General features: G+C 38.7%; 2 protein-coding genes across 4 annotated transcripts in view; one reads left to right on the top strand and one right to left on the bottom strand.

Annotated features, from left to right (window-relative positions):
* LOC136864221 (protein phosphatase 1H) overlaps positions 1 to 4,756 on the bottom strand; it is a 177,948-nt gene extending 173,192 nt beyond the window's left edge. For both annotated transcript variants that reach the window (XM_067140940.2, XM_067140941.2), the window contains exon 1: positions 4,445 to 4,756. In XM_067140940.2, the coding sequence (XP_066997041.1) occupies positions 4,445 to 4,689 (245 nt within the window). In that variant the 5' untranslated portion in view covers positions 4,690 to 4,756. The remainder of the gene's footprint in view (positions 1 to 4,444) is intronic.
* A 261-nt stretch (positions 4,757 to 5,017) lies between these two features.
* Positions 5,018 to 27,011, top strand: part of LOC136864219 (early endosome antigen 1) — a 576,229-nt gene continuing 554,235 nt past the window's right edge. For both annotated transcript variants that reach the window (XM_067140939.2, XM_067140936.2), the window contains exons 1-2: positions 5,018 to 5,167; positions 5,261 to 5,411. In XM_067140939.2, coding sequence (XP_066997040.2) covers positions 5,126 to 5,167; positions 5,261 to 5,411 — 193 coding nt within the window. In that variant the 5' untranslated portion in view covers positions 5,018 to 5,125. The remainder of the gene's footprint in view (positions 5,168 to 5,260; positions 5,412 to 27,011) is intronic.

The raw sequence follows: 27,011 nt of genomic DNA, 5'->3' as shown, positions 1-27,011 counted from the left end.
AAGTGGTAGCAATGCCTGGACTCAGCTACGGGCCCTGTGGTCGCCAACCCACCCTGCCAAATGAAGAGCCCGTGGGGACCCTTTAAGTTGCCTCTTGCGATAAACAGGGGCTATCCTGGTTATTCTACTGCCCCAACCCACAAGGGGTGCTATGAGCTTGCACTCAGGAGATAGTGGGTTCAAATTCAAATGTCGGCAGCCCTGAAGAGGATTTTCTGTGGTTTCCCGTTTTTATACCAGGCTGTACCTTAATTAAGGCCATGGCCACTACCTTCTCAGTCCTAGCTCTTTTCCATCTCTCCATCACTGAAAACCTTTGATGTGTTACTGTGACATTAACCAAGTAGCAAGAAAAAAAGTAATTTAAGTACGATACCGAAATGAGATATGATGATGTGTCCCCTACATTATAAGAAATAATTACATAAACCATTATAGTGATGCTCATGGGCATGCAATATGTTTAAAAATATGATCAGAATGATGTTATGACCTACCGTAGGTCCCTTTTGTTTTAAGGATTTCCGTCATAAATACTAATTTATGTCCACGGTTTTTATTGTAATTTATGCCTAACCACAACAGCCAAGCAGGGCTCTGATTTCAAGGCCTGTTCATATGTCGCTGTATGATGACTCATTATAGGCCTATCCTTTTAACTACCCTACAATCAGTTGATCGCGATGCTGGCCTCCCTTCGCAATGAGAATAAAGTGGCGCTATTCGCACTATAATCATAATGCTCTAATCTTTCGACTAACGGTCTTTAATTTTACACCAGTGATTCTATAATGTATATTTTCAACATTTTTCATAATTCGAGTACCACGTCCCCATGCTTATGTGACCACTAGAAACATGGCGACGTAAGTTCAATTAGCTTCAGCCAGGCAGCGCTTCTGCCTCTGTATGTTATTCTAGCTCGTTGGTTCTAACTCAAACTTTTATTACAAATAAATGGAGTAGGCCTACTAAAGGATTTTACAACGTACAAATCCTTGCCACACAATGTCAGACCAAAGGGTGGTATTACTTGCATCCTAAAACCACACTAGGGCCGATGACCTTAGATGTTAGGTCCCTTTAAACAACAATCATCAACATCATCATCCAAACCACACTATCCCCTTTTAAAGTGAAACACAAGGCACCGGAAATGCTAGTCATCAAAAGGCGACTCTGCACAATAATCGGAGTCTACTTCCAACAAGAGTATGAACAGGAATATATCATAGAGTCCACCAGTACTGGAGCAGGCAGCACCTAACCAATCCAGACCAATGGTTTTGTCACTAGCCAAACCTAACCCATCCTGACCAATGGCTTTGTCACTAGCCAGCATGATGAATTACTTCAGCTTTCTGAATGCGCTGCTACCACCGTAAGGAATGCTAGAGGCCTAACAGCCACTGTGGAGCCCTAACCTGGGCTTACACCCCCGGACCCCCTTTACTCAGTCATAGTCTAAATCAATCTGCTAGTTTGTAAGTTCAAAAATAGCACCAGTGCACCTAACAATGTACCAATAGTTCTTAAGGTGAAGAGTTGGCAGCCCCGTGCACAGCACAATAACAACCATCATGAGAAGTCAGCGAGAAAGAAACAAATAACAGTGGAATCGCACCCAGATGTCTGCGCTGAAAAACTGCTACCTTAACTGAACTTTTGCACAACACTGACTCCGAATCCAACACTGACTTACAGCTCGATATATATATATTGTTCGATCAACCATCTAGAATTATTGATTTCTGGAAGGGTTCTTACAACACTCTAATGGAACACACTCGAAACATCGATCGACCAGCTAGTCAAATGGAGTACTCCAGTAGTGGATCCAGCTCGAACTTTCCTTACCGTTTACCAATATGCATGAAAATCTCTACAACATTCCTAATGTATCTGGATAACAGACCTTACAGTAAGTTTCCAGAACCCTTCATATATACCAAATTATAGTACAATAAATCGAATATACGAACGTTATAGAGTTGTCTACCGCTTTCGACTATATAGATTTTGAGGTTAAACTTAATACACAATACGTATTTGAGGTTATACAAATTTTATAGTATATATTTACAGGGAAACCATGTATTAGTGATGTTTAACATTTAATAAAAGATAATTAAAATATATTAAACATAATAATTGACGGTTTTACACCAGTTACGATCGTGGACAAGACCATTGGCCTGGACGGTTAGGACTCTTGCCGTGGACAAGACCATTGGTCTGGACGGTTAGAAGCTGCAAAGCAGCGTTAGGCCCCTAGTTTCGTACACGGTTAGGATAGGATCTAGAAAAGATGAATGGTCTGGACGGTTTGGGTTCTTGCCATGGACAAGACCACTGGTCTGGACGGTTAGAAGTCGTGAAGTGGCGTTAGGCCCCTAGTTTCATGCGCTTTTATTGTGCTGCGGTTGGTAACGGATTATGATCAACATTCTTGACAGGAAGGAGATCACGTGCTACTTTACATTGGCCAATAAGAATACAAGTAGCTACTTCAGAAATTAAAATAACATGTAATAATCTTTATTAGGTTATAAATGTAAATGTGCTTCTTGGAGTGGGATGGTGGGTTCCTGGACATCGCAATGAACACATCTCTCCTCCGAGATGCTCTCCAAGTAAGATTTCACTAATTCCGCTTACTTGTAACATTAGAAATTACGGGGGTCCACAGGATGAACTAATACCCACCAGGCCCCAAATAGACATTGCTGGTGTCATAAACATCGCACTCCCAGAGATACTTACTACAAAATATATGTTGGATACCAATGCAACTTTGAAATGCATGAAAGCCTGTGGACCAGACATGATCTTCAATGAGCATTTGAAAAGTGTGGTCCCACTTCTTGCAGAAGCCTAGAAAAGACTATAATGAACGCCTACAACTAGGGAGAATACCCAATTGATGGAGAACGTCAACGGTCAAAACCCTCTAGAAGGGAAAGGGAGATCCCAGCATAGCATTGGAATGCACATTGTAAGTATTTCTGACCAAAATTTTACCACTAACACATACCTGAAAAACAATTTGGCTTCAGGTAGCATACGTCAACAATCCAAGCCACAGAATGCCAGCAGGAAGGCACTTATAATAAATACATTAGGCTCCAAAAGGGAAAACTGTGCGTCATTTTTGTTGACTATACGAAAGCATTTTATATTATCAATCTAGAAATACCCATGAACAAGGTTGAGCAGTTTATAGGAAACTGGAATCCTATCACACGTTTGCTGAAATATACAATATACTAGCAAATAATACTGTTCACCTGAACGATTTGATCAACGTTGCTGACCCAATAAATCAGACTATTGGGGTACTACAAGGAGACCTGCTAAGCTGTAACATAGCCACACACGATGTAGAAGCAGTTAAGAAAAAAGACGTACAGCTGTACATATATGCAGATGATATGGCACTTACATCAACATCAAGGAGACCTCTCCAGACAGCATTCGACGACTTAGTAGACTGGGCCAAGGAAAATGACCCTGCTGTAAACAAGAACAAAATAGTCAAGATAACATTCAAAAGAGGAGAAAGCATGCAGCAGCGGACGACATCCATTCCGAAAGGCAACCTGTGGCAAACGTTACTAGAATAACTTTACAGAGCTATAGTTATGATGAGTGACAATAAGCACCTACCCGAAATATCTTTATAGACAGCGCTAAAACTTTTTCAAGACAAAATCATTCCTGTGCTTACCTATCCAAGACCAATGTAAAAGATTCTGCCTCCCAAAATTTATCCTATCACGATTTGTTTATCAACTAACCAAGAGACGATGTTGCTGGAAGACTTGAGACTTCAACTGCTGCTACCAAACAATACAATACAATCTACAGCTGCTAATGAAAATGTTCTCCGTGAACACCAGGAGAAGGATAAAAGAAATTTTGATAGATTTCTAAAGCACAGGCGCCATGCTAACTCAAGATTCGAAAGGCCCAAATTATGAACTAAGGCACCTATTAAACAGATTCGCGGTACATGGATTCCACTGCAGGTGGTGTTGCATCAAAACATTTCACGAGCCTTGTAGCGACTGCGTGTAATATGTGGCCAGAACATGCTCGAAATACCAAGCTATAGAACGTAAAATGCGAACTGTGTCGCTCAAAAAGTTTTGTAGTGATGAAAACAAATATGGAAGTATCATTTGAAGATTACATATTTATCACCTTTCTCTTCTTCAATGGCCATTAGCTGCAATAAGTTAATTAAAAAAGAAAATTGCATACATAGATATAAAATTTGTTGAAAACGTAGAACAGAGTAAAGTGCCGATATAAAGGCAAAATATTATAGGTGTTCATATTATTGGGCTTATGACATAGCGCCTATAGGTTATGTTATGACAAATGTCAAGATTTAAAAAAGTCATTTTCAGCTAACAAGCGACATAATCATTTATTAACTTACTCAGCATAGCCTGTATTCCAAGGTAACTTAGAGAAGTCTCTTGGCACAATAATCGGCCGCACCTGATGATCTGCAGACCACTGAATTTCTTCATCAGAGTGGAACAGCAAAAAATGAGGCCTGGTGTACGGAAATTTAGATACTAACGCAGCATCTTCTGCAGCACCTTCAGAATCCCGTAAAACGGGTAATGTATCAAGTCCACCGACCACATTATACAAAACGTTCCGAACTCGAGTAAACATATTTAATTTTGGAATGTTAAACACAAATTCAAACAAGATTCGAATCACGAACGACCCAACATCGCCATGCGCCGCTAGGAGAATAACAGATTTGACATATCAATTCGCTAACAGAAGCGAATCAAGATAACAACTACGAGACTCAAACTAAAGTATATGTATGGGGCTTTCGTACTATTTTTTCCTTTTTATCTAGAATAATTTCAACTTAAAATATGTTGTAATTTTATATCTCAGTTCAAATACAAAATTATATTCAGATAATGAATATAGCTGTTATTTTAATTGATGGTTCATTGATGACAACAAACTGTCAAGTGCACGCACCTGGTTAAGGCAATCTGTAGGATTGGACGACGACGTCTATGTCAAATACATTAATACTTGGTTAATATTCAACCAGGGAATGCGTGTTGTGTGACAATATCTGAATAAGATGTTCAACATTAAGAATATTGTCAACAAAATAACTGACAGGGTAAGAATTGTTTATCAAATGGTGTTGACAATATGTATCTTACCCCTACCGTCTATATAGGATAACCTCCTTGTTTTCTGTACTTTTTTACAGGGAAGGGAATCGAATCCTAATTCTCCTGGAAGAGGTCCACATGAGGATGATGAGCTCAGTAGTCAGCGTGCTGAGGGATTTTTGTGTCCAAGGTGTATGAAAGCATTCGCATCTGCAGCTGAACTTCAGCTGCACTACGAGTCCCTCCATGGTAGGTTAAAGCTCAGTATCTTACTCCTTAGCGAGTTTTCATTAGCAATCAAGCTAGTACTTTCGTCGGCTTAGCATATGCAGATGTGTTACAACAGCATTTGAAATTCATTCCTACTGTAAAATTCGTCTTTCAAATCTATTCATTATTCTCAGCCAGGCTGAGTGGCTCAGACGGTTGAGGCGCTGGCCTTCTGACCCCAACTTGGCAGGTTCGATCCTGGCTCAGTCCGGTGATATTTGAAGGTGCTCAAATATGTCAGCCTCGTGTCGGTAGATTTACTGGCACGTAAAAGAACTCCTGCGGGACAAAATTCCGGCACCTCGGCGTCTCCGAAAACCGCAAAAGTTGTTAGTGGGACGTAAAGCAAGTAGCATTATTATCATTATTCTCAGATACTTTGTACAGACACGCTGCTGTCTTATGGTGAAGAATTCATATTAATCAAAATACCTTTTATATAGATTATTGAAACCATGCGTTGTTAAGGAGAAGGTTTGATATATTCTCAATGTCACTTGCTTCCAGAGACACGTTTAGAGTATGTTGGTCTACAGTATATCAGAAGAAGGAGGGTTTGATTTTAAAGTTAGTGACTTCAGTCTCAAGGTCGGTCAGTTATTGGATTTCTGTTTCCAAGAGAGAAAGTTTGATCGCAGTTGAGGATGTTGGTATTTGGGGATGATTACATGTGACAATGTTTTTTTGGCTTCGAATACATTTAAGAAGTTCTGCAAGTCAGCATTCTTACTAGACCATCAGCAGTAAGAATACATATAAACCCTCAAATTGCATCATGGGGTCATTCATTTCACCAAGCTGTGATGGGTTTGACTGTCAAAAAACATGCGTTCACGCGCCTATATATGACCACACCCCCTGTGTATGACAGGAAAAAGTTTCATATTGAATTGTTGATATTCTCCGTATCGTCCCGCTGTTGCATCGTTTAACTGTTGCCAGGTTGGCAAGATTCTATAATAGCACAGTAAAGAATACAGGGAGCTTCCCGCTCCACTACTCTCTGTGGCTATCGTTTGAAGTCAACAGCCGTGCCCCTCATGTAGAGCAAAACAGGGCAGTTCTTATGTTGTGGATATATACAAACCACACCATTTTCTCGGGAGTAGGTAAACTTTGAATCACACAGTTAAGTATAATCGTTTTCAGAATAACACAGCGAGTAACTAACAAATTTCTTGGGCAACAGACCTATTACTGATTTATTACTAAGCTCTACAGAAGCATTTTTCATGACTCGCAGGCTTAAATCCACTCTCTTGCTTAGTTGACTATCAGCACTATAAATTGAGTATCCTGAAAACATGGGATGTAAATCTTCACCAGATAGCCTATCAGTAAAGACAAGGAGTAGGCTATTAATAAATGGCATAGGCCTGTCACAATCTGAATGCTTGGGGTGAATGTGAATAAATCTCCAAACTGGGCTTAGCAACATTGTTTACTACATATTTTAGGGTGGTTTTGGCAGTTATTATTATTTTAATAGGAAGTACACCCATCAAGTAACCATCCTCTATTAACACTAATCAGTGTGAAAAAATGGAAGGGGTCCAATACTTCAAAAAATGAAGGTATTTGCCAAAGAAAGACAAGGGCCACGAAGGGAACGAAAAAAAAATGAGACTCCCTAGGCCTCAACACATAATACTATCAGAGTCGGAAAAGAACAAGAGTCGATCTAGGGAGGGTGGGTAGGATAGATGAAAGTGAGGACCGTGACACAAGTGGAAGCAATGCAGAATTCGCTAAGGCCCCGTGGTCGCCCACCCACACTCCCAAGTTAAGAGCCCGTTGGGCCCCATTTAGTCACCTTTTATGACTGGCAGGGAATACTGTGCGTGCTTCTGCCACCACCACCCACAATGAGATACATATTTCAGACATGGTAAGTATGCCTAACCTAAAAATTTTAACAAAATATAGATGGTGCTTCTGGGACTCCAGAATACTAGCACAATAACAATGGAGGTAATATAACATACTGTACTACATATTATAAGCCATTGTAGAATTTTTGCTGTGATATGTTTTTTCCAGAAATATTTTTGGTTTCCCAATTCTAGCAACCGTATGCACAACATGACATTATAATACCGACACCACCAACTGAATATTAGTATCTCCTTTATGTTTTAGTGTGTTGTACAGTGTCCACGTCTGAAAATTCCTGCAGTTACAGTTTGCGTTCGCTGTATTCACTTCACTGAACTGTGATGGGTTTGACTGTCAAAAAACAACATACGTTTGCGCGCCTATAAATGACCACGCCCCATGTGTAGAGCACTGTCATTGGGCTTCACTCTCAGAGAAACAGGGCATCTCCCTGTATTCTTTGCTCTGTGATAACAGCTTAATACTCATGCAATGAACAAAATTGAAACAACAGAGTTATTCACCTGAATATACTTGGTGCCGTTAATGACCGCACAGCACAGTTTATGTACCGGAAATGCCATGACGCAGATTGAAGGCTAAAGAAAAAAAAAAAATATATAATAATAATGTAATTAGCATAGGGGTTGTGACTGATGAATAATCAGTTGCATTGAAAGGGGTAATTTCATATGAAAGCTTAATGATACATTCAGTATGGTAGGCTACTGAAAGCTGCTATGCTGTTCACTTACCCAGTGTTCCTTTCATTTATATTATTATGCGACTTCTTATTAGTGTATTGCCACAGATAGAGTGTTGGCTGTTTTGATTTTGGAATGGGCCTCTTCCAATCAACCTCGTCATCAGGATGCAGGCCAACACCTAGTGGCTACTAACACACTGACTAAATGTTTTGTGAAATAGTGGGTAAATGATTCGGTTAATTGGCTAATTTGAAACAATTTTGATTAGTGAAAGTTTGTTGACTTATAATTGGAAGACATTTCTTGTCAGTTTTTACTTAATTTATAAATTTGACATTCTTCAGTCTCTCAAAAGTAATTCAGGATGATATAAATTTATAAAATACCAGAAAAAAAGGAATCATTTCTTAACAAATTATACCTGAAAAATATACTCATTCAAGTATAATCTGTTGTTGTTGTTGTTTGAGTCATCAGTCCATAGATTGGTTTGATGCAGCCCTCCATGCCATCCTATCCTGTGCTAACCTTTTCATTTCTACGTAACTATTGCATCCTACATCTGCTCTAATCTGCTTGTCATATTCATACCTTGGTCTACCCCTACCGTTCTTACCACCTACACTTCCTTCAAAAACCAACTGCACAAGTCCTGGGTGTCTTAAGATGTGTCCTATCATTCTATCTCTTCTTCTCGTCAAATTTAGCCAAATTGATCTCCTCTCACCAATTCGATTCAGTATCTCTTCATTTGTGATTCTATCTATCCATCTCACCTTCAGCATTCTTCTGTAACACCACATTTCAAAAGCTTCTATTCTCTTTCTTTCTGAGCTAGTTATTGTCTATGTTTCACTTCCATGCAATGCCATGCTCCACACGAAAGTCTTCAAAAACATCTTTCTAATTCTGATATCAATGTTTGAAGTGAGCAGATTTCTTTTCTTAAGAAAGCTCTTCCTTGGTTGCGCTAGTCTGCATTTTATGTCCTCCGTACTTCTGCCATTGTTAGTTATTTTGCTACCCAAGTAACAATATTCATCTACTTCCTTTAAGACTTCATTTCCTAACCTAATATTTCCTACATCACCTGCCTTCGTTCGACTGCACTCCATTACTTTTGTTTTGGACTAATTTATTTTCATCTTGTACTCCTTACCCAAGAACTCATTCATACCATTCAGCAACTTCTCGAGATCTTCTGCAGTCTCAGATAAAATAACAATATCATCGGCAAATCTCAAGGTTTTGATTTCCTCTCCTTGGACTGTGATTCCCTTTCCAAATTTCTCTTTGATTTCCTTTACTGCCTGTTCTATGTAAACATTGAAAAGGAGAGGGGACAAACTGCAGCCTTGCCTCTCTCCTTTCTGGATTGCTGCTTCTTTTTCAAAGCCCTCGATTCTTATCACTGCAGACTGATTTTTATACAGATTGTAGATAATTCTTCGTTCTCGGTACCTGATCCCTATCATCTTCAGAATCATAAATAGCTTGGTCCAATCAACATTATCGAATGCCTTTTCTAGATCTACGATTGCCATGTACAGGGGCTTGTCCTTCTTGATTCGATCCTCTAAGATCAGACGTAAAGTCAGGATTGCTTCACGTGTTCCTACATTTCTTCTGAAGCCAAATTTATCTTCTCCCAACTCAGCTTCAACTTATTTTTCCATTCTTCTGTAAATAATACGTGTTAAAATTTTGCAGGCATGAGATACTAAACTAATGGTGCAGTAGTTTTCACACCTGTCAGCACCAGCTCTCTTGGGAATAGGTATAACAACATTCTGCAGAAAATCGGATGGGACTTCTCCTGTCTCATACATCTTGCACACTAAATGAAATAACCTTGCCATGCTGGTTTCTCCTAAGGCAGTCAGTAATTCAGTCAGTAATTGATGTACCAATTCAATTTCTGGTGGTCGGTGCCTTTACATTGGCGCAAGTTTAAAAATAATTGAGTTAGATAGCCAAGAAAATCAATTCAGTTTACACTTTTCTGAGACCTTTGAAGTTTGTGTGGTGTCTGCAGTGTGAATATTTTATTGTTTGCTCCTGGTATCTAATTCTTCTTACCTTTTTTTCCCCTCTCTTTCTTGTTTTTCATTCCATAATGTACCAGGAAAGCCTAGATCCTGGCCCATATCAATCGAAAGAAACGTTACTCCAGCATAAAATATCCGTCCGACGTACGAACAACTGAGCAAAGGAATGTTCCAGTATGTGCCAGACTCCACGAATGCACTAGGCGAAGTCAAGTGACGTCACTTGTCGCTTGAAGCTCACCTCCCCTAGAGATATTTCTCGAAAAGAATTTTTCTTTTCGCAAGCTTTTCAACGCCTTAAACAATTTCAACGGGACAAACGCTGAATTGTAGCGGACATCATAAAAGTTAATCCCTATGAATTTCGAAATAATCCATCCCATGGTTGTTGAGTTATAATAATTTAAAGTCTAAGAAGATTATGCACTCACGGTCACATGACCAAGAGAACCACCCCTCTCAGCGCCGGGATATATGTCAAGGCTAACAAGCAGAGCAGAGCAGTACAAGGACGAGTACACAGATATGTGTGTGAGTGAGACAGAGGGCAGACCGACCCTCGTACAGTATGTCCGCGCAGTCACGGTGAAAGTACTTGCCGTCGCGTTTCCGGGATACAAAGTTATATCGCCGACAAAATTATAAAAAACCGTTGCACTGTATTTAGTATATCGCGTCACGACTACGGTCTAATTCTAAGGACATTTCAGAATATAATGAGTGAACTTATTGAAGTGCAAATACCAAATATTTAACGTTCACGGAGTATATCATTATGTGTGGACTTAGTTTACCTCACATAATATTGAACTACAATGAACAGAAATTAATGTGTAGAATTACCAGGACCCATTTCTTTTCGAGCATTGAACTGTGTTTCTTTATGCACGTAGTGTTCATGCCATATTAGTATACGACTTACAGTAGTAAACTGGGTGAATACTAAGAACTTTTTCTGAGGTAATATGCCGTTATAATAACCAGATAATCAGAAAATAATCCTTAGTGACTTAATGACCGTGTTCAAAGACTGTGATTATAGACTGTGATTTGCGTTTATCAAGTGTGAACTGTGTAATTATGGATATTCTCAGTAACGACTTTAAATAGTATTTCGTACAGAAAGGACTGTGATTATTCATTTAACGTCTTAAAGTTCAATTACTCCCATAAACTGTGTTCGGCAGTAAATGACAGTGTCAGTGATAACTACTCGCACTAAGTGAATTTTCCGTGTGCGAAAAATCACCTTAACGAGCTGCAATTCTACACGATCCAGTTCCAGCAATCATCACCTCATCGAGGGACGTCAACATGGTGTATTAATGGAACATCGCTGATCCTGATTCTTCACGGAACATTCCAGACGTCCGTCCTTCAACATTTATAGCAACATTTCTTTCATTAAGTGAGTAGTAACAAACGGACCAAAATTTTTTCATTAATTTTGAACAGTGGAAACTTCAGTGCCGCGTGTGAACAAATATTTCAGAGTTGTCATAATTTCTCAGAAGTTCATCTTTTGTGATTAATTTAATTTTCATATCTCATAGAAGAACTTTAGGCTTTTCAAGTGTGCTATACATCAAGGTTTACAAACTGAAAAACTTTCGACAGAAATTTAAATTCCTATGTCAATTTGCAATTACAAGTGTGTGCTCATATTTAGAAAGACTTTAGGTGGAAATCTAATACCTCGTATTCTCACATATGAAAGACTTTGGAATCAGTGATATTCATTTAATTTTCATTAACAGAATTCAAGAAGATAACGTTTAAACTTTTAATTTCAATGCCAGATTTGAGTCCAATAATCATATTGCAGGGTGAAGAATCAATAAATTGTTTTTTGTTTTTTTTTAATTTTATAACCATCTATTATTCGCTCTGCGAGTCTATCCTACTCTGTATCGGCTCCAAAAACCAAGTTCCACTCCCTGAGGTCCTACTCATGCCCTTTACCCAAGAACTTTTCCTGGTACAGAGAGGATAGAATATATAATAGATGGCGATGCAACTTTAGGGGCTCGATTTGGAGCCATGCCATAATAATAGATGATGCGCCTGTAATGATAAAATATAACCGCAACATTCAGGGTTCGATTCAAGCCATAATAAATTGCAATTTGTGTACAGGATTCGACTGCAACTATTACGAACACGAAGAACTTGTTGTATTTGACTTATTCGAATATTCCGGAAACATGGATAACTTACTTGCAGCAATCGAAGCTCTCAGGCTTAGCATTAACGATCAGAATGCTAAGATTGATAGGTCTAACAGCCAGATGGCACAAATGAACACGCAAATAGATCGAATTAATATGCAAATGGTAGTCTAATAATCAATTGCAGGCTCAAATGAACACACAAATAACCGCACTACAGTCACAGATAGTTGACTCTAATTCCCAATTGCAGGCTCAAAATACTCAACTGCAAGCGCAGTTAAATGAGTCATACAGCAAGGTCGAGGACTTAACTTCTAAAAGTGATAGGACCTTGGACACTAAGTTTGCAGAGACCGATAAAGTCATTAATAAAAGGCTCACTGAATCCAGTGCCCGTATCGAGCAACGATTCCGTGAAGCTGGAACTCGCCTCGAAAAGAAACTTACGGACTCTAGTGCACAAGTTGAAGTCAGTTTAAAAAAACATGGGGGATCAGTTTGTTGAAAACTTATAGTCTATCAAATAAGAAATAAAGACAGAGGTTGTCAGGTCTTTAGACAAAGATCTTAGAAATGTTCTTCCTTCCGTTCAAGCATTTTCCACTGAACTTAGAGATTTACGGACGGAATTTCAAGAATTCCATGGTAACATCTCGCAACCTCAAGTAAAGCTAGCTCTGGTGCAGGAAAACCTGCGAGATGCATTAAAGAACGACGTGGGCAAATTACGAAGCGAGATAGGATTATTGAAGAGCACGCAAGGAGAACGCGACAAGCGTATCACAGGACAGCTAGACAGCACGCATACCGAGATAGCTGCTTTCTGTAAAGACGTACAGGTCATTAAAACTGACTTGAGAAATGAAATAAAAGATTTAGATGCCTCAATTAATTCCAAAATTGAAAACTTGTCTGAAGAAGTGAATCAAATTAAACTCAAAGAACATATGACTGACGTCACAATCCCTGATTCATCGAGGGAAGCACACAACACAACAACCCTCATTAAATTACCAGATGACAAACCAGTCAAATTTTCAGGACGTGACGAGTATACTGCTCGAGAATTTTTGTTAAATGTCGACGATTACCTTGAAGAGAATAGGGTAGATGACGATAGAAAACTTCGAGTAGTATCCAAGCTTCTAGAAGGATGAGCCTTGTCATGGTTCATAGCTTTTAAGAGCAACTTTAAAAACTATGACGACTTTAAAAAGGCACTTCTTAAACGCTTTTGGGATTCTGAAAGACAACACCTTGTCAAGATGCAACTCTACTCTAGTAAATACAATACTTCAGTCAATACTTCCCAATATTCAGATTATTGTTTAATGCAATTAAAAAAATTACAATTCTTAGATCCACCTTTGCCAGATATCGAACTCATTCAGATCCTGACACTTCAATATCCGCCTCATGTTCAAGAGATACTAGTCGCTGCCAACATTAAAACATTGGAACATTTCGACGCTACTTTGCGCAGGTTAGATACGGCTAATATCCAATCTGGTCGAAAAACTAACAGGAGTCGAGAAATAAATACGAACTCTGCGGAAATAAAACCGCCGGAGAGAGAGGAACCCAGGACACATGAAGAAGGCATATTAAGCCCTACCAACCCAACCAGATTCCAGAATTTTAGACGTCAGAGGAATCAGGATAGACACCCTTACCAACCTAGGAATTCATGGAGACAGCTTGAAAGCACTCCTGAAGGAAATCGTGAGTCCAGACGACGAGAACTCGAAAGTAGATGGAAGGATACACGGGAATACGTCAGGGAGAGAAATCGTAATCCTGATGAGCTTGGATCCACGTCCCTGGAATACCAACGTCAATTCGGACCAAGAGAACAGAGATCACCTGATCCTGAATCAACAGGCGCTATTTAAAAAAAAACACGCTGATCTCACAATAGGGAGATTGACTACAGAACACGATGAGGACGAGATTTCAAACTACTGTACTGCTGTTATCAATTACTGGCACATTGACGATTCCGAATTACTATTCGAAGACGCACAAACACCAAGGCCAATCATTACCCGTTCATTAACTCTCATAACAGTACGCACAGGCAACCTACAGGTGACTACGTTCATCGATTCTGGAGCGCAAACTTCTTTAATTTCTGATAGGCTTGTGGACTCACTTAAAAATCAGAACAATGTTTTGTTATTGCCTGCAGCTCAGATCAAAGTAAGAGGGATAGTTCCTGATAAAGTTGTTAAGTGTAAATCCCAGGCATTTTTAGAGTTTGAAATTAACAGTCAGTCATTCGAACACATATTTTTGGTAGTTTCACGTCTTAACTTCAACTTAATACTTGGATTAGATTTTATGATCAAATACAAAGGAACCATTGACTATGATGCCAACCTCGTAAGATTAAAGAATAATTCCGTAGGACTACAGCTGGTAGGACGAAGCCACCTGGCAGTTCAAGAGAATGGAGCCCATTTCGAAGAAGACGGTGGTGTCAGTATTAAGCCCGCTGTAAGCGAGGTTGCGCCAGCCGTAGCAGAATGTAGAAAGGGTGACCAAAGTGAGGACGATGCAGAGTCCCTATTCAATGAGAACTCCATCATAGGTCCGGATTATATAAATCAATAGCCAGTGTGGTTGAAGACCCGGAAATTAAATTAAAATTGGAGGAGGCTAAAAATGATGTTCTACAAAAATTTGCATGTGTGTTCGATGACAAGCCTGGAGAGATAGCTGGCTACGAATATCATCTTAATGTAAATGACTTGTCCCCTTATCAGAAGAAGCCATATCCCGTCCCTGAGAAATATCGAGAATAAGTTCGTGACTTAATTCATAAAATGACAGATGATGGGATAATTTCGCCTTGCGTAACTACCTGAATCCACTAATGACATTCCTCTCAGTCTGTGTCATGGGATAAAACCAGAGCGACCTTGGGACAGAATTCTACCAGCTCTACCCGATGCCATCGTGCCGCAGAAAGTTAAGATCAACGACGCGCTGACCAGGTTAAGACATGCAGCTGCCATCAGAGAACGACGCCAGCGTAATAGGAAGTTCAGAAGACCATTAAATCCTGGAGACCTTATTTTAATACGCAGACCAGCTACTTCCAACCCTGAGAGAAGGATTTACGCTAAGTTCTGTCCACTATTTGTAGGTCCTTACCGTGTCCGCACTGTATTGAGAAACGGAGCTTGTGAAATTGTAAGATTGGATGGCACTTTTTAGGGTATTTATAACTCAGCCAATTTAAAACAATACGTATCACAGGAAGAGTAAAGCCTGGAAAAGAAAATCCTGCGTATTTTCTTTTCGTCAAACCAGGGGGAAGATGTACCTGGAAAGCCTAGGTCCTGGCCCATATCAATCGAAAGAAACGTTATTCCAGCATAAAATATCCGTCCGACATACGAACAACTGAGCAAAGGAATGTTCCAGCATGTGCCAGACTCCACGAGTGCACTAGGCGAAGTCAAGTGATGTCACCTGTCGCTCGAAGCTCACCTCCCCTAGAGATATTTCTCGAAAAGAATTTTTTCTTTTTGCAAGCTTTTCAACGCCTTAACCAATTTCAATGAGACAAACGCTGAATTGTAGCGGACGTCATAAAAGTTAATCCCTGTGAATTTCAAATTAATTCATCCCATGGTTGTTGAGTTATAATAATTTAAAGTCTAAGAAGATTATGCACTCACGGTCACATGACCAAGAAAACCACCCCTCCCAGCGCCGGTATATATGTCAAGGCTTACAAGCAGAGCAGAGCAGTACAAGGACGAGTACACAGATGTGTGTGTGAGTGAGACAGAGGGGAGACCGACCCTCGTACAGTATGTCCGCGCAGTCAGGGTGAAAGTACTTGCCTGTGATAAATCTCATAATTAGACCGTATTGAAGATAATGTATTAAAGTTAACGACATTTTTAACCATTTAAATAAACTCAGGGCCCTGACCTTAAGCTTTGTGTATTTATAGCTGATGATGTTCGCAAAGACGAATGAAACATGTCCTATTAACCAATGTACCTCATGAATAATTTATAAATAATTGAGTGCATTATTTTTGTATTGAATAGGTGGTAATAAAAAGTTTTTAACATTAATAGAAAGTACTTGCTGTCGCGTTTCCGGGAAATGAAGTTATATATCGCCGACAAAATTATAAAAAAACGTTGCACTGTATTTAGTATATCGCGTCGCGACTACGGTCTAATTCTAAAGACATTTGAGAATATAATACGAGTGAACTTATTGAAGTACAAATACCAAATATTTAACGTTCACAGAGTATATCATTACGTGTGGACTTAGTTTACTTCACATAATATTGAACTTCTACAATGAACAGAAATTAATGTGTAGAATTTCCAGGACTCATTTCTTTTTGAGCATTGAACTGTGTTACTAATCAATCAATACTGATCTGCATTTAGGGCAGTCGCCCACGTGGCAGATTCCCTATCTGTTGCTTTCCTAGCCTTTTCCTAAATGATTTCAAAGAAATTGGAAATTTATTGAACATCTCCCTTGGTAAGTTATTCCAATCCCTAACTCCCCTTCCCATAAATGAATATTTGCCCCAGTTTGTCCTCTTGAATTCCAACTTTATCTTCATATTGTGATCTTTCCTACTTTTATAAACGCCATTCAAACTTATTCGTCTACTAATGTCATTCCATGCCATCTCTCCGCTGACAGCTCGGAACATACCACTTATTATTATTTATAAGCTTCATATCCGTATTGATTGGTATCACTATATAGAAATAATATGAGTCACCACCTTATCAATACACTATTTTATTTACTACCAAACTGGTAAATAGGGGTCAAAACCGGTATTGACCCTATTTACCAGTTTGGTAGTAAATAAAATAGTGTATTGATACGGTGCTGACTCATATTATTTCTATATAGACATACCACTTAGTCGAGCAACTCTTCTTCTTTCTCTCAATTCTTCCCAACCCAAACATTGCAACATTTTTGTAACGCTCCTCTTTTGTCGGAAATCACCCAGAACAAATTGAGCTGCTTTTCTTTGGATTTTTTCCAGTTCTTGAATCAGGTAATCCTGGTGAGGGTCCCATAAACTGGAACCATACTCTAGTTGGGGTCTTACCAGAGGCTTATATGCCCTCTCCTTTACATCCTTACTACAACCTCTAAACACCCTCATTACCATGTGCAGAGATCTGTACCCTTTATTTACAATCTCATTTATGTGATTACCCCAATGAAGATCTTTCCTTATATTAACACCTAGATACTTACAATGATCCCCAAAAGGAACTTTCACCCCATCAACGCAGTAATTAAAACCGAGAGGACTTTTCCTATTTGTGAAACTCGCAACCCGATTTTTAACCCCGTTTATCAACATACCATTGCCTGCTGTCCATCTCACAACATTTTCGAGGTCACGTTGCAGTTGCTCACAATCTTGTAACTTATTTATCACTCTATAGAGAATAACATCATCCGCAAAAAGCCTTACCTCCGATTCCACTCCTTTACTCATATCATTTATATATGTAAGAAAACATAAAGGTCCAATAATACTGCCTTGAGAATTCCCCTCTTAATTATTACAGGGTCAGATAAAGCTTTGCCTACTCTAATTCTCTGAGATCTATTTTCTAGAAATATAGCAACCCATTCAGTCACTCTTTTGTCTAGTCCAATTTCACTCATTTTTGCCAGTAGTCTCCCATGATCCACCCTATCAAATGCTTTAGACAGGTCAATCGCGATACAGTCCATTTGACCTCCAGAATCCAAGATATCTGCTATATCTTGCTGGAATCCTACAAGTTGAGCTTCAGTGGAATAACCCTTCCTAAAACCGAATTGCCTTCTATCGAACCAGTTATTAATTTCACAAACATGTCTGGTAGAGCTCCTCCGACCAAACAATAATCAAATAAGTACTTCAGATATGGTACTATATCCCAACCCATTGTCTTTAGTATATCCCCAGAAATCTGATCAATTCCAGCCGCTTTTCTAGTTTTCAACTTTTGTATCTTATTGTAAATGTCATTCTTATCATACATAAATTTTATTACTTCTTTGGCCTTAGTCTCCTCCTCTATCTCGACATCATCCTTGTAACCAACAATCTTTACATACTGCTGACTGAATACTTCTGCCTTTTGAAGATCATCACATACACACTCCCCTTGTTCATTAATTATTCCTGGAATGTCCTTCTTGGAACCTGTTTCTGCCTTAAAATACCTATACATACCCTTCCATTTTTCACTAAAATTCGTATGACTGCCAATTATGCTTGCCATCATGTTATCCTTAGCTGCCTTCTTTGCTAGATTCAATTTTCTAGTAAGTTCCTTCAATTTCTCCTTACTTCCACAGCCATTTCTAACTCTATTTCTTTCCAGTCTGCACCTCCTTCTTAGTCTCTTTATTTCTCTATTATAATAAGGTGGGTCTTTACCATTCCTTACCACCCTTAATGGTACAAACCTGTTTTCTCATTCCTCAACAATTTCTTTAAACCCACCCCAGAGTCTGTTTACATTTTTATTTACCGTTTTCCACCGATCATAGCTACTTTTTTGAAACTGCCTCATGCCTGCTTTATCAGCCATATGGTACTGCCTAACAGTCCTACTTTTAAGACCTTCCTTTCTATCACATGTATTTTTAACTACGACAAAAACAGCTTCATGATCACTAATACCATCTATTACTTCAGTTTTCCTATAGAGCTCATCTGGTTTTATCAGCACCACATCCAGGATAGTTTTCCCTCTGGTTGGTTCCATCACTTTCTGAATTAGCTGTCCTTCCCATATTAACTTATTTGCCATTTGTTGGTCATGCTTCCTGTCGTTCGCATTTCCTTCCCAGTTGACATCTGGCAAATTCAGATCTCCCGCTACAATCACATTTCTCTCCATGTCGTTTCCCACATATCTGACTATCCTATCAAATAATTCTGAATCCGCGTCAGTGCTACCCTTTCCCAATCTGTACACTCCAAATATATCAAGTTGCCTATTATCTTTAGAAATGAGCCTTACACCTAGAATTTCATGTGTTTCATCTTTAACTTTTTCGTAGCTTACAAATTCTTCTTTCACCAGAATGAACACTCCCCCTCCCGCCCTTCCTATCCTATCTCTACAATACGCACTCCAGTGCCGTGAGAAAATTTCTGCATCCATTATTTCATTTCTCAGCCATGATTCAACTCCTATTACAATATCTGGTAAATATATATCTATTAAATTACTTAATTCTATTCCTTTCCTTACAATACTTCTACAGTTCAACACTAACAATTTTATGTCATCCCTACTTGATTTCCAGTTCCCTGTTCCCTTATCACCGCTCCCTAGGCCATCCCGTTTCCCTGAATGTACCTCCCTATTACCCTTCCAAACAAATTTCCTAACTTATACGTACCACTGCGGTTTAAATGAAGGCCATCTGAGCGCAGATCCCTATCTCCTGCCCACCCATTAGGATCTAGAAATTTCACTCCCAGTTTCCCACATACCCACTCCATAGTCTCATTTAAATCCCCAATCACCCTCCAGTCAGTATCCCTTCTACACAGTATTCCACTAATAACAATCTCCGCTTTCTTAAACTTCACCCGTGCTGCATTTACCAGATCCCACACATCTCCAACTATGTTGGTACTTATATCAGCTTGTCTTACATTGTTGGTACCAACGTGAAACACTACCACCTTCTCCTTCCCCTCCTCCCTCTCTTCTACTTTCCTCAACATCTGCCTCAACCTAATTCCTGGATAACACTCTACCCTGGTACCCTTTCCTCCACACACTTTCCCCACGTGTCTAACGATGGAATCCCCCATGACCAGAGCCTCAACCCTACCCACCTCATTTAATCCCCTCCCCTCCTGGTCAGCCCTATCTTTCCTGATAGCTGCAGAAGCTACTTCCTCCTCCCTTTTCTCCTTCCCATGATCCTGTTCCACCTGTCTTTTCCTATCCTCTACTCTACATTTTCCTTTCCTACCTTTTCCCTTCCTCCTACTTCCACACATCTCAGCAACAGTTCCCTGTCCCTCATCTTCCCTCTGTTGTTGTACCTGGAGTGACTCGTACCGATTTCGCACAGACACCTGTCCTGAATTCTGATCCTGAATAGAGCCCTTAGCCTGCAATCTCCTTCCCCTTAGAACATTAGACCACCTGTCTTCTATAACTCCTCCCTTTCCTTCCCCTCCCTCTTGTACACCTACTGTAACCTGTACATTTTTTGAGGGAGTCCTATCTTCCTTCCTGTCTTCTGTGAGAATCCTAATTATCTCCCTCAAACTTTCCAACTCCTCCCTCATACCCCTCAATGCCTCGCCACATCCACAGTAAGTACACTCGCGCTCCTTAGCCATTCTTTACGGGGAAAAAAATGAAATGAAAAAGTAAAATAACTTATTTGCAAAAAATAAATGAACGGAGGGATATATTGTCTGGGATAGTACACAACAATAAGGTAATTAATATACGACTACACTACAATACTACTTAGTCGTGCTCTATTTTTTTTTATCCTACAACCCCTGACAGGATAAAAACTGCTGTTAATTACTGAATATCGAAAATAATAGCCTACACAAGAACTACACAATTCCAAACTGCAATTAAGCCTATTCTAATTACTACAGTATTTTAGTAAGAGTTTCTACGGATACCTCTACTACACCAGTACTACAAAAATATTTTACAATAATAAAATAATCACACTAAATTCTAATAGGATATTACTCGTATACTACTGTACAGTACACTACAGTAATTTTAAACTACTTTCAGACGTATCCTAATTACGATACCGGTACCATACTGTATGTCACTAAACTAAGCACAACAGAAATGAAATTTGCAAGAACTACTGTACTCAAAGATTACCAGCGAAGCTAAATGCTTAGCCAAATTATTATTAGTATTACGGTCTAGTAGATACACACGAAAAATAACACACGAATATAGCAGGCAAGATACGGCACTATCTAAATGTACTGTATCTATACTACAATGTATCTACACTACACTGCGTTTGGTTAAATGCTTAAGTATCGAAAGGATTGCCGTACACGAATATAACTGGCAAGATACTATCTAATATATTATACCTTATCTTCACTACAATTCTACTGAAATGTGGTTACCGGTATGTGATTATTACAGCTGGTGGATTACTATTATTTTCCCTACTCCACAGGACGGAGAATGAAAGTGTCCTTAATTAGGCCTACTGAAAAATATGAGGTTGTCTACAGTAATTTCTCAAATATTTCTATCAAAACTACTACTACTACTACTACTACTACTCCAGGGACTTGAACTACAATTTCTGGGATATATGAACTTTATTATTACTTGCTAACCGCTCATAAATACTGAAAGATCGAGGGAGCGAAATATAGATTACGGATACTTTAACTACCTACTCAGAAGTACAAATGAATGGAATACAAGATCAGCTGATTTTTATTTACTTGACTACACTACACCCTTTGTTCAATACTGTAGCCAACAATGCAATATTTGAATATGAGGAGCGACAATAATCAATAACAATACGACTGTTAACTATTACCGTGTAATCTCTTTAACTTCTTTTTAAATGGAAGTTTACAGGCCTATCATGTTTTTTTTAATGTAGTAAATTATTACCTTCGCGATAGTTTGAACGGATATCTATACGAAATACCGGAGAAGTTGCTGCAGAAGTTACGGTACTATTCCTTATGATAATCTGCCTTTGTAAGTATAACCAACGAACCTACAGATATTTACAAATATTTTTAAAGTTAATATTATTACCTAAAGTATTTCCTAAACCTAAATTCGAAACAAGGTACACCTAGCTAGCCTACTTAACCTATAAAACGTAATTTACTGAAGACCAACTGAATTACTTGTTAAAAAATTTAAATAAATATCACTACTCCCAATTTCTACCAACAAGCACTTAACACCACTATATAAACAGCACTAAATGAATCAGATATACACAAAATTTAGCTATTTCAATAGGTTTTCACTACTTTATCACTACAATAATGCAAGACTTAATGACTTAGTGACTTAATGACCGTGTTCAAAGACTGTGATTATAGACTGTGATTTGCGTTTTTCAAGTGTGAACTGTGTAATTATGGATATTCTCAGTAACGACTTTAAATAGTATTTCATACGGAAAGGATTGTGATTATTCATTTAACGTCTTAAAGTTCAATTACGCCATAAACTGTGTTCAACAGTAAATGACAGTGTCAGTGATAACTACTCGCACTAAGTGAATTTTCCGTGTGCGAAAAATCACCTTAACGAGCTGCAATTCTACACGATCCAGTTCCAGCAATCATCACCTCATCGAGGGACGTCAACATGGTGTGTTAATGGAACATCGCCGATCCTGATTCTCCGCGGAACATTCCAGACGTCCGTCCTTCAACATTTATAGCAACATTTCTTTCATTAAGTGAGTAGTAACAAACGGATCAAAATTTTTTCATTAATTTTGAACATTGGAAACTTCAGTGCCGCGTGTGAACAAATATTTCAGAGTTGTCATAATTTCTCAGAAGTTCATCTTTTGTGATTAATTTAATTTTCATATCTCATAGAAGAACTTTAGGCTTTTCAAGTGTGCTATACATCAAGGTTTACAAACTGAAAAACTTTCGACAGAAATTTAAATTCCTATGTCAATTTGCAATTACAAGTGTGTGCTCATATTTAGAAAGACTTTAGGTGGAAATCTATTACCTCGTATTCTCACATATGAAAGACTTTGGAATCAGTGATATTCATTTAATTTTCATTAACAGAATTCAAGAAGATTACGTTTAAACTTTTAATTTCAGTGTCAGATTTGAGTCCAATAATCATATTGCAGGGTGAAGAATCAATAAACTGTTTAAAAAAAAAAAAGAAATATTTTATAACCATCTATTATTTGCTCTGCGACTCTATCCTACTCTGTATCGGCTCCAAAAACCACGTTCCACTCCCTGAGGTCCTACTCATGCCCTTTACCCAAGAACTTTTCCTGGTACAATAAGTTACCACTGTATTTTATCCTTCTTCCCTCAAACCAATGATATTAGCCGTAACGAATTTCAGCTCGCAAAGGGTGTTTGCTAACATAGTCTATCTTCTGTAGATTGATCATGAACTGAAAAATCATGTTGTTACAAGGGGGAGTTGCAGAGTTGTCAGCAAGAATGTCGATGAAACTTCCAGCTTAGAACAGTAATAGTTCTAGGTCAACATCTGTACAATATTAAGTTCCGCAACTGCCCGGAGCTTCTGATAGAGCGATCAGAATGGACTATTTACAGTACTGAAAGTGATTTGTACACAATAAACCATGCACTATATATAGCTATTGGCATGTCTCACTCTGGAATAGGGAGGTACCAAAACACAATAGTAGACAGTATATGTTTCTTCTTTGTCATTTGTTTTGTTGGTTTTGTAATGGGACTTCCTCCATTGACAAATGAAGTCGTGTGGTTTTTAATTTTTAATGAAAAATAATGACTATAAATACATTTTTTCTTAATGGAGGAGTATCCTGAGATCTTTAATTTAAACCTTAATTTGTTTCTCTATATTTGGAATTCAAGAGGACAAATTGGGGCAAATATTCGTTTATAGGAAGGGGAGTTAGGGATTGGAATAACTTGCCAAGGGAGATGTTCAATAAATTTCCAATTTCTTTGCAATCATTTAAGAAAAGGCTAGGAAAACAACAGATAGGGAATCTGCCAACTCGGCGACTGCCCTAAATGCAGATCAGTAGTGATTGATTGATTGATTGATTCTCTTCAAAGTTAAAGCGCTTCAAATTTATAGGCATATGATTTTTGTAGTCTACTTTTGTGATGATATTACATCTACAAATATTAATCCGATGCATTTTCATTTGATAAAATTGTGACACTGTGGCTATGAAGAATATCTGTATGACATTAAGTTCCACAACTGCCAGTAGCTTCTGATAGAGCGATCAGAAGCCTGGGCTGGGGTGCCTCTAACGCATAGAACTATCAAATGGGATTGGATGTAAAGCAAGGAAGCTATAAATGTTTGAAATTACCATTGCTGATTCCATGCAGGTTGCTTGTGGATGCATGGTCTAAATGACTTAAATGACATTAACTTGTCAAAAAATGAGAAAAACTGCAATGCTTGACCACCCCGGATTTCCAGTGTGCCAAGGAAATTGTCAGCTGTAGCCTATTCACCATCAGTTCCCTAAAAGGGAGCCCTTACAGAAAATGTGGTTGCATGCAATACACAGGAAGAACTTAAGAAAAGTATGACTGCAATATCAAAGTTTGTTTGAACCTCACCTGTTCTATAAAAATAGTGCATTGGATTGTACTGAACAATTCACAAACTCACTAAACGTCTGTATCCCATTTCACAGAGTAACCTATAATTTAAAACTGGAATGCCATCAATTTCATACTTCTAAAAATAAAATTAGTTAATTCATCAATTCCACATTTTACTTCTGTTTTATGAGCTGAAACAAGGTCTTAGAACTTATAAAGAGCTGAAGGGAAATAACATTCAGACTGACTAGTAGCTGCCACTGATACTGTAGTCCTAGTAAAATGGCATGTGTGATGTACACTTCTAACTTAAAAACAGATAATATACTTCAGACATGTCTCTTAAAAGCCTATTTGGCTAACAGCAATCAACATTAAACAAAATCACTAAAAAGGGTTGCTGTAACTTTTACTGTATATTTTTATTAACTTTCCCTCCTATCTGCTTATTTTTCTTCCTCAAATCAATTCTGAGCTCAATAGCTGCAGTCGCTAAAGTGTGGCCAGTATCCAGTATTCGGTAGATAATGTGTTCGAACCTGTCGGCAGCCCTGAAGGTGGTTTACCGTTGTTTCCCAATTTCACACCAGACAAATGCTGGGGCTGTACCTTAATTAAGGCCATGGCCGCTTCTTTCCCGCTCCTAGCCCTTTCCTATCCCATCGTCGCCATAAGACCTATCTGTGTTGCCACGACGTAAAGCAGCTTGTAAAAAAATAAATTCCGTTTTCAAATTTATTATTATCACACCTGTATTATTCCCCTTCTCTTTCACATCAGCAGATGATAACTCCATTTTCTATCAGTAAAAATAAATATTTTGGTTTGAATACCTCAAATTCTGAAATACCCTTTACAAAATAAGATATTAGGAAGACAAATGCAAAATGGGAAGCACATACATCTATTACATTGTGATGCCTAGCGGCAAAGATTTGCATAACACTTCCTTTTTGTTTCAGTCTCATTTGGCAGAGAGCACTGAATGTAAGAGACAACATTATGACAACTACTTTTATTTTAAAGTATGCAAAAACATCAAGGAAGACACAGCATATGATATTATTAAATAATACGTACCTTATGCAACTTAACGCTAATTTGTTCTGAAAAGCCTCTTTGCTAAGCACCCATGATGTGTTAGACCAGAGGTTTTTTTCATTAGCCAGAACATGTACAGATGGATCTCTCCCAGGATTTACCTGAACAGGTGGTGGTGTTGTCCAAGCAAGTGATTTGGCCACTAAGAATAACAGGGCATTGTCTTCTCTCCCCAGTCAAGCGCACTCTGCGAGGGGCTAGTGCTGAAATTCTACCCGGTTTGAAAATAAAGAGCCTGTTGTGTAGGTTGACAGGATGCTCTGTTTGATATTCTTTGTATTCTTCCACGCATCATGCAAATAGTTTGTACTGACGAAAGAAGTAAACATTCAGTGGCAGTGACGGTACGTCGTAATTTTAGGTGGTGTGATCTTCATGTGGAGTTGCTGTCCTTGTGCCAAAACTTTGGTTTGCGAGGGCATGTTTGTTTGTTCAGACCAGGAATCAAGTGGCAGAAGGGATGGCCTCGTTATATCCGTTTCCAATACTTAACACATCCACGGGATTACAAGAACTCGGGACATTTTACCATTGGTGCTACAATCATATATTATGGTTTGTTGCAATCCAGTGCTTCTGCAATTCAGCTTCTGATCTTTCCAACTGTTCCTTAAAATAAATAAATAAATAAATAAATAAATAAATAAATTAGCCGTATGAATCCCCTAAGGGCTATGGCCTCCTGCAATGCAGGGACAGTGCTCAGTTTAGCTCATCAGGTGAGCAGGTCCTGAAGAGCATGTGTATAATTTTTTTGCAGGTCTTCCAGACATGGGCAGCAAAATCTGAGTAGTGTAGGAATGGGTATTAGGCACAGAAGATTGAACATCAACTTCAGTCATTTTCTCTCCAGTTACGGACAGCGTCCTGTTAGACATTATTTCGTATTCAAATGGCTCTGTTCTGTTTTGAATATGGTACCATAATTTGTGCCATTTTATGTTGCATGGTACCTTTTCCTACAATATGTACTGTTTGATGCAATTATCCCTGTATCTTGAGTTTTTTGGCAGTTATAGCTTCAGTTTTCTTTTCATTCTGTTGTATATTCGCTGCATGGCTCCTTCAGAAAACTACTCATGTATGCTAATCAATTTGTCTGGAAGTGGAAGGTTCATAAAAACTTGAACTACTTTGCACATTGTGTTCTGGAATACCCAGTGCTGATAAGCCTGCTTTGTCACTGTCCTGAGATTCTGTATCACACATCACTGCACGTCACAATACATGTTCTTCCTACTGAGCAAGTTTGCCGTGCTTTTAGGGCAGTGCAGCTGTGAGCTTGCATTCGGGAGATGGTGGGTTTGAATCCCACCGTTTGCAGAACTGAATAT

The sequence above is a fragment of the Anabrus simplex genome, chromosome 2 (assembly GCF_040414725.1).
Source record: "Anabrus simplex isolate iqAnaSimp1 chromosome 2, ASM4041472v1, whole genome shotgun sequence".
Taxonomy (NCBI): domain Eukaryota; kingdom Metazoa; phylum Arthropoda; class Insecta; order Orthoptera; family Tettigoniidae; genus Anabrus; species Anabrus simplex.
This window is presented reverse-complemented; position numbering and strand designations above follow the sequence as displayed.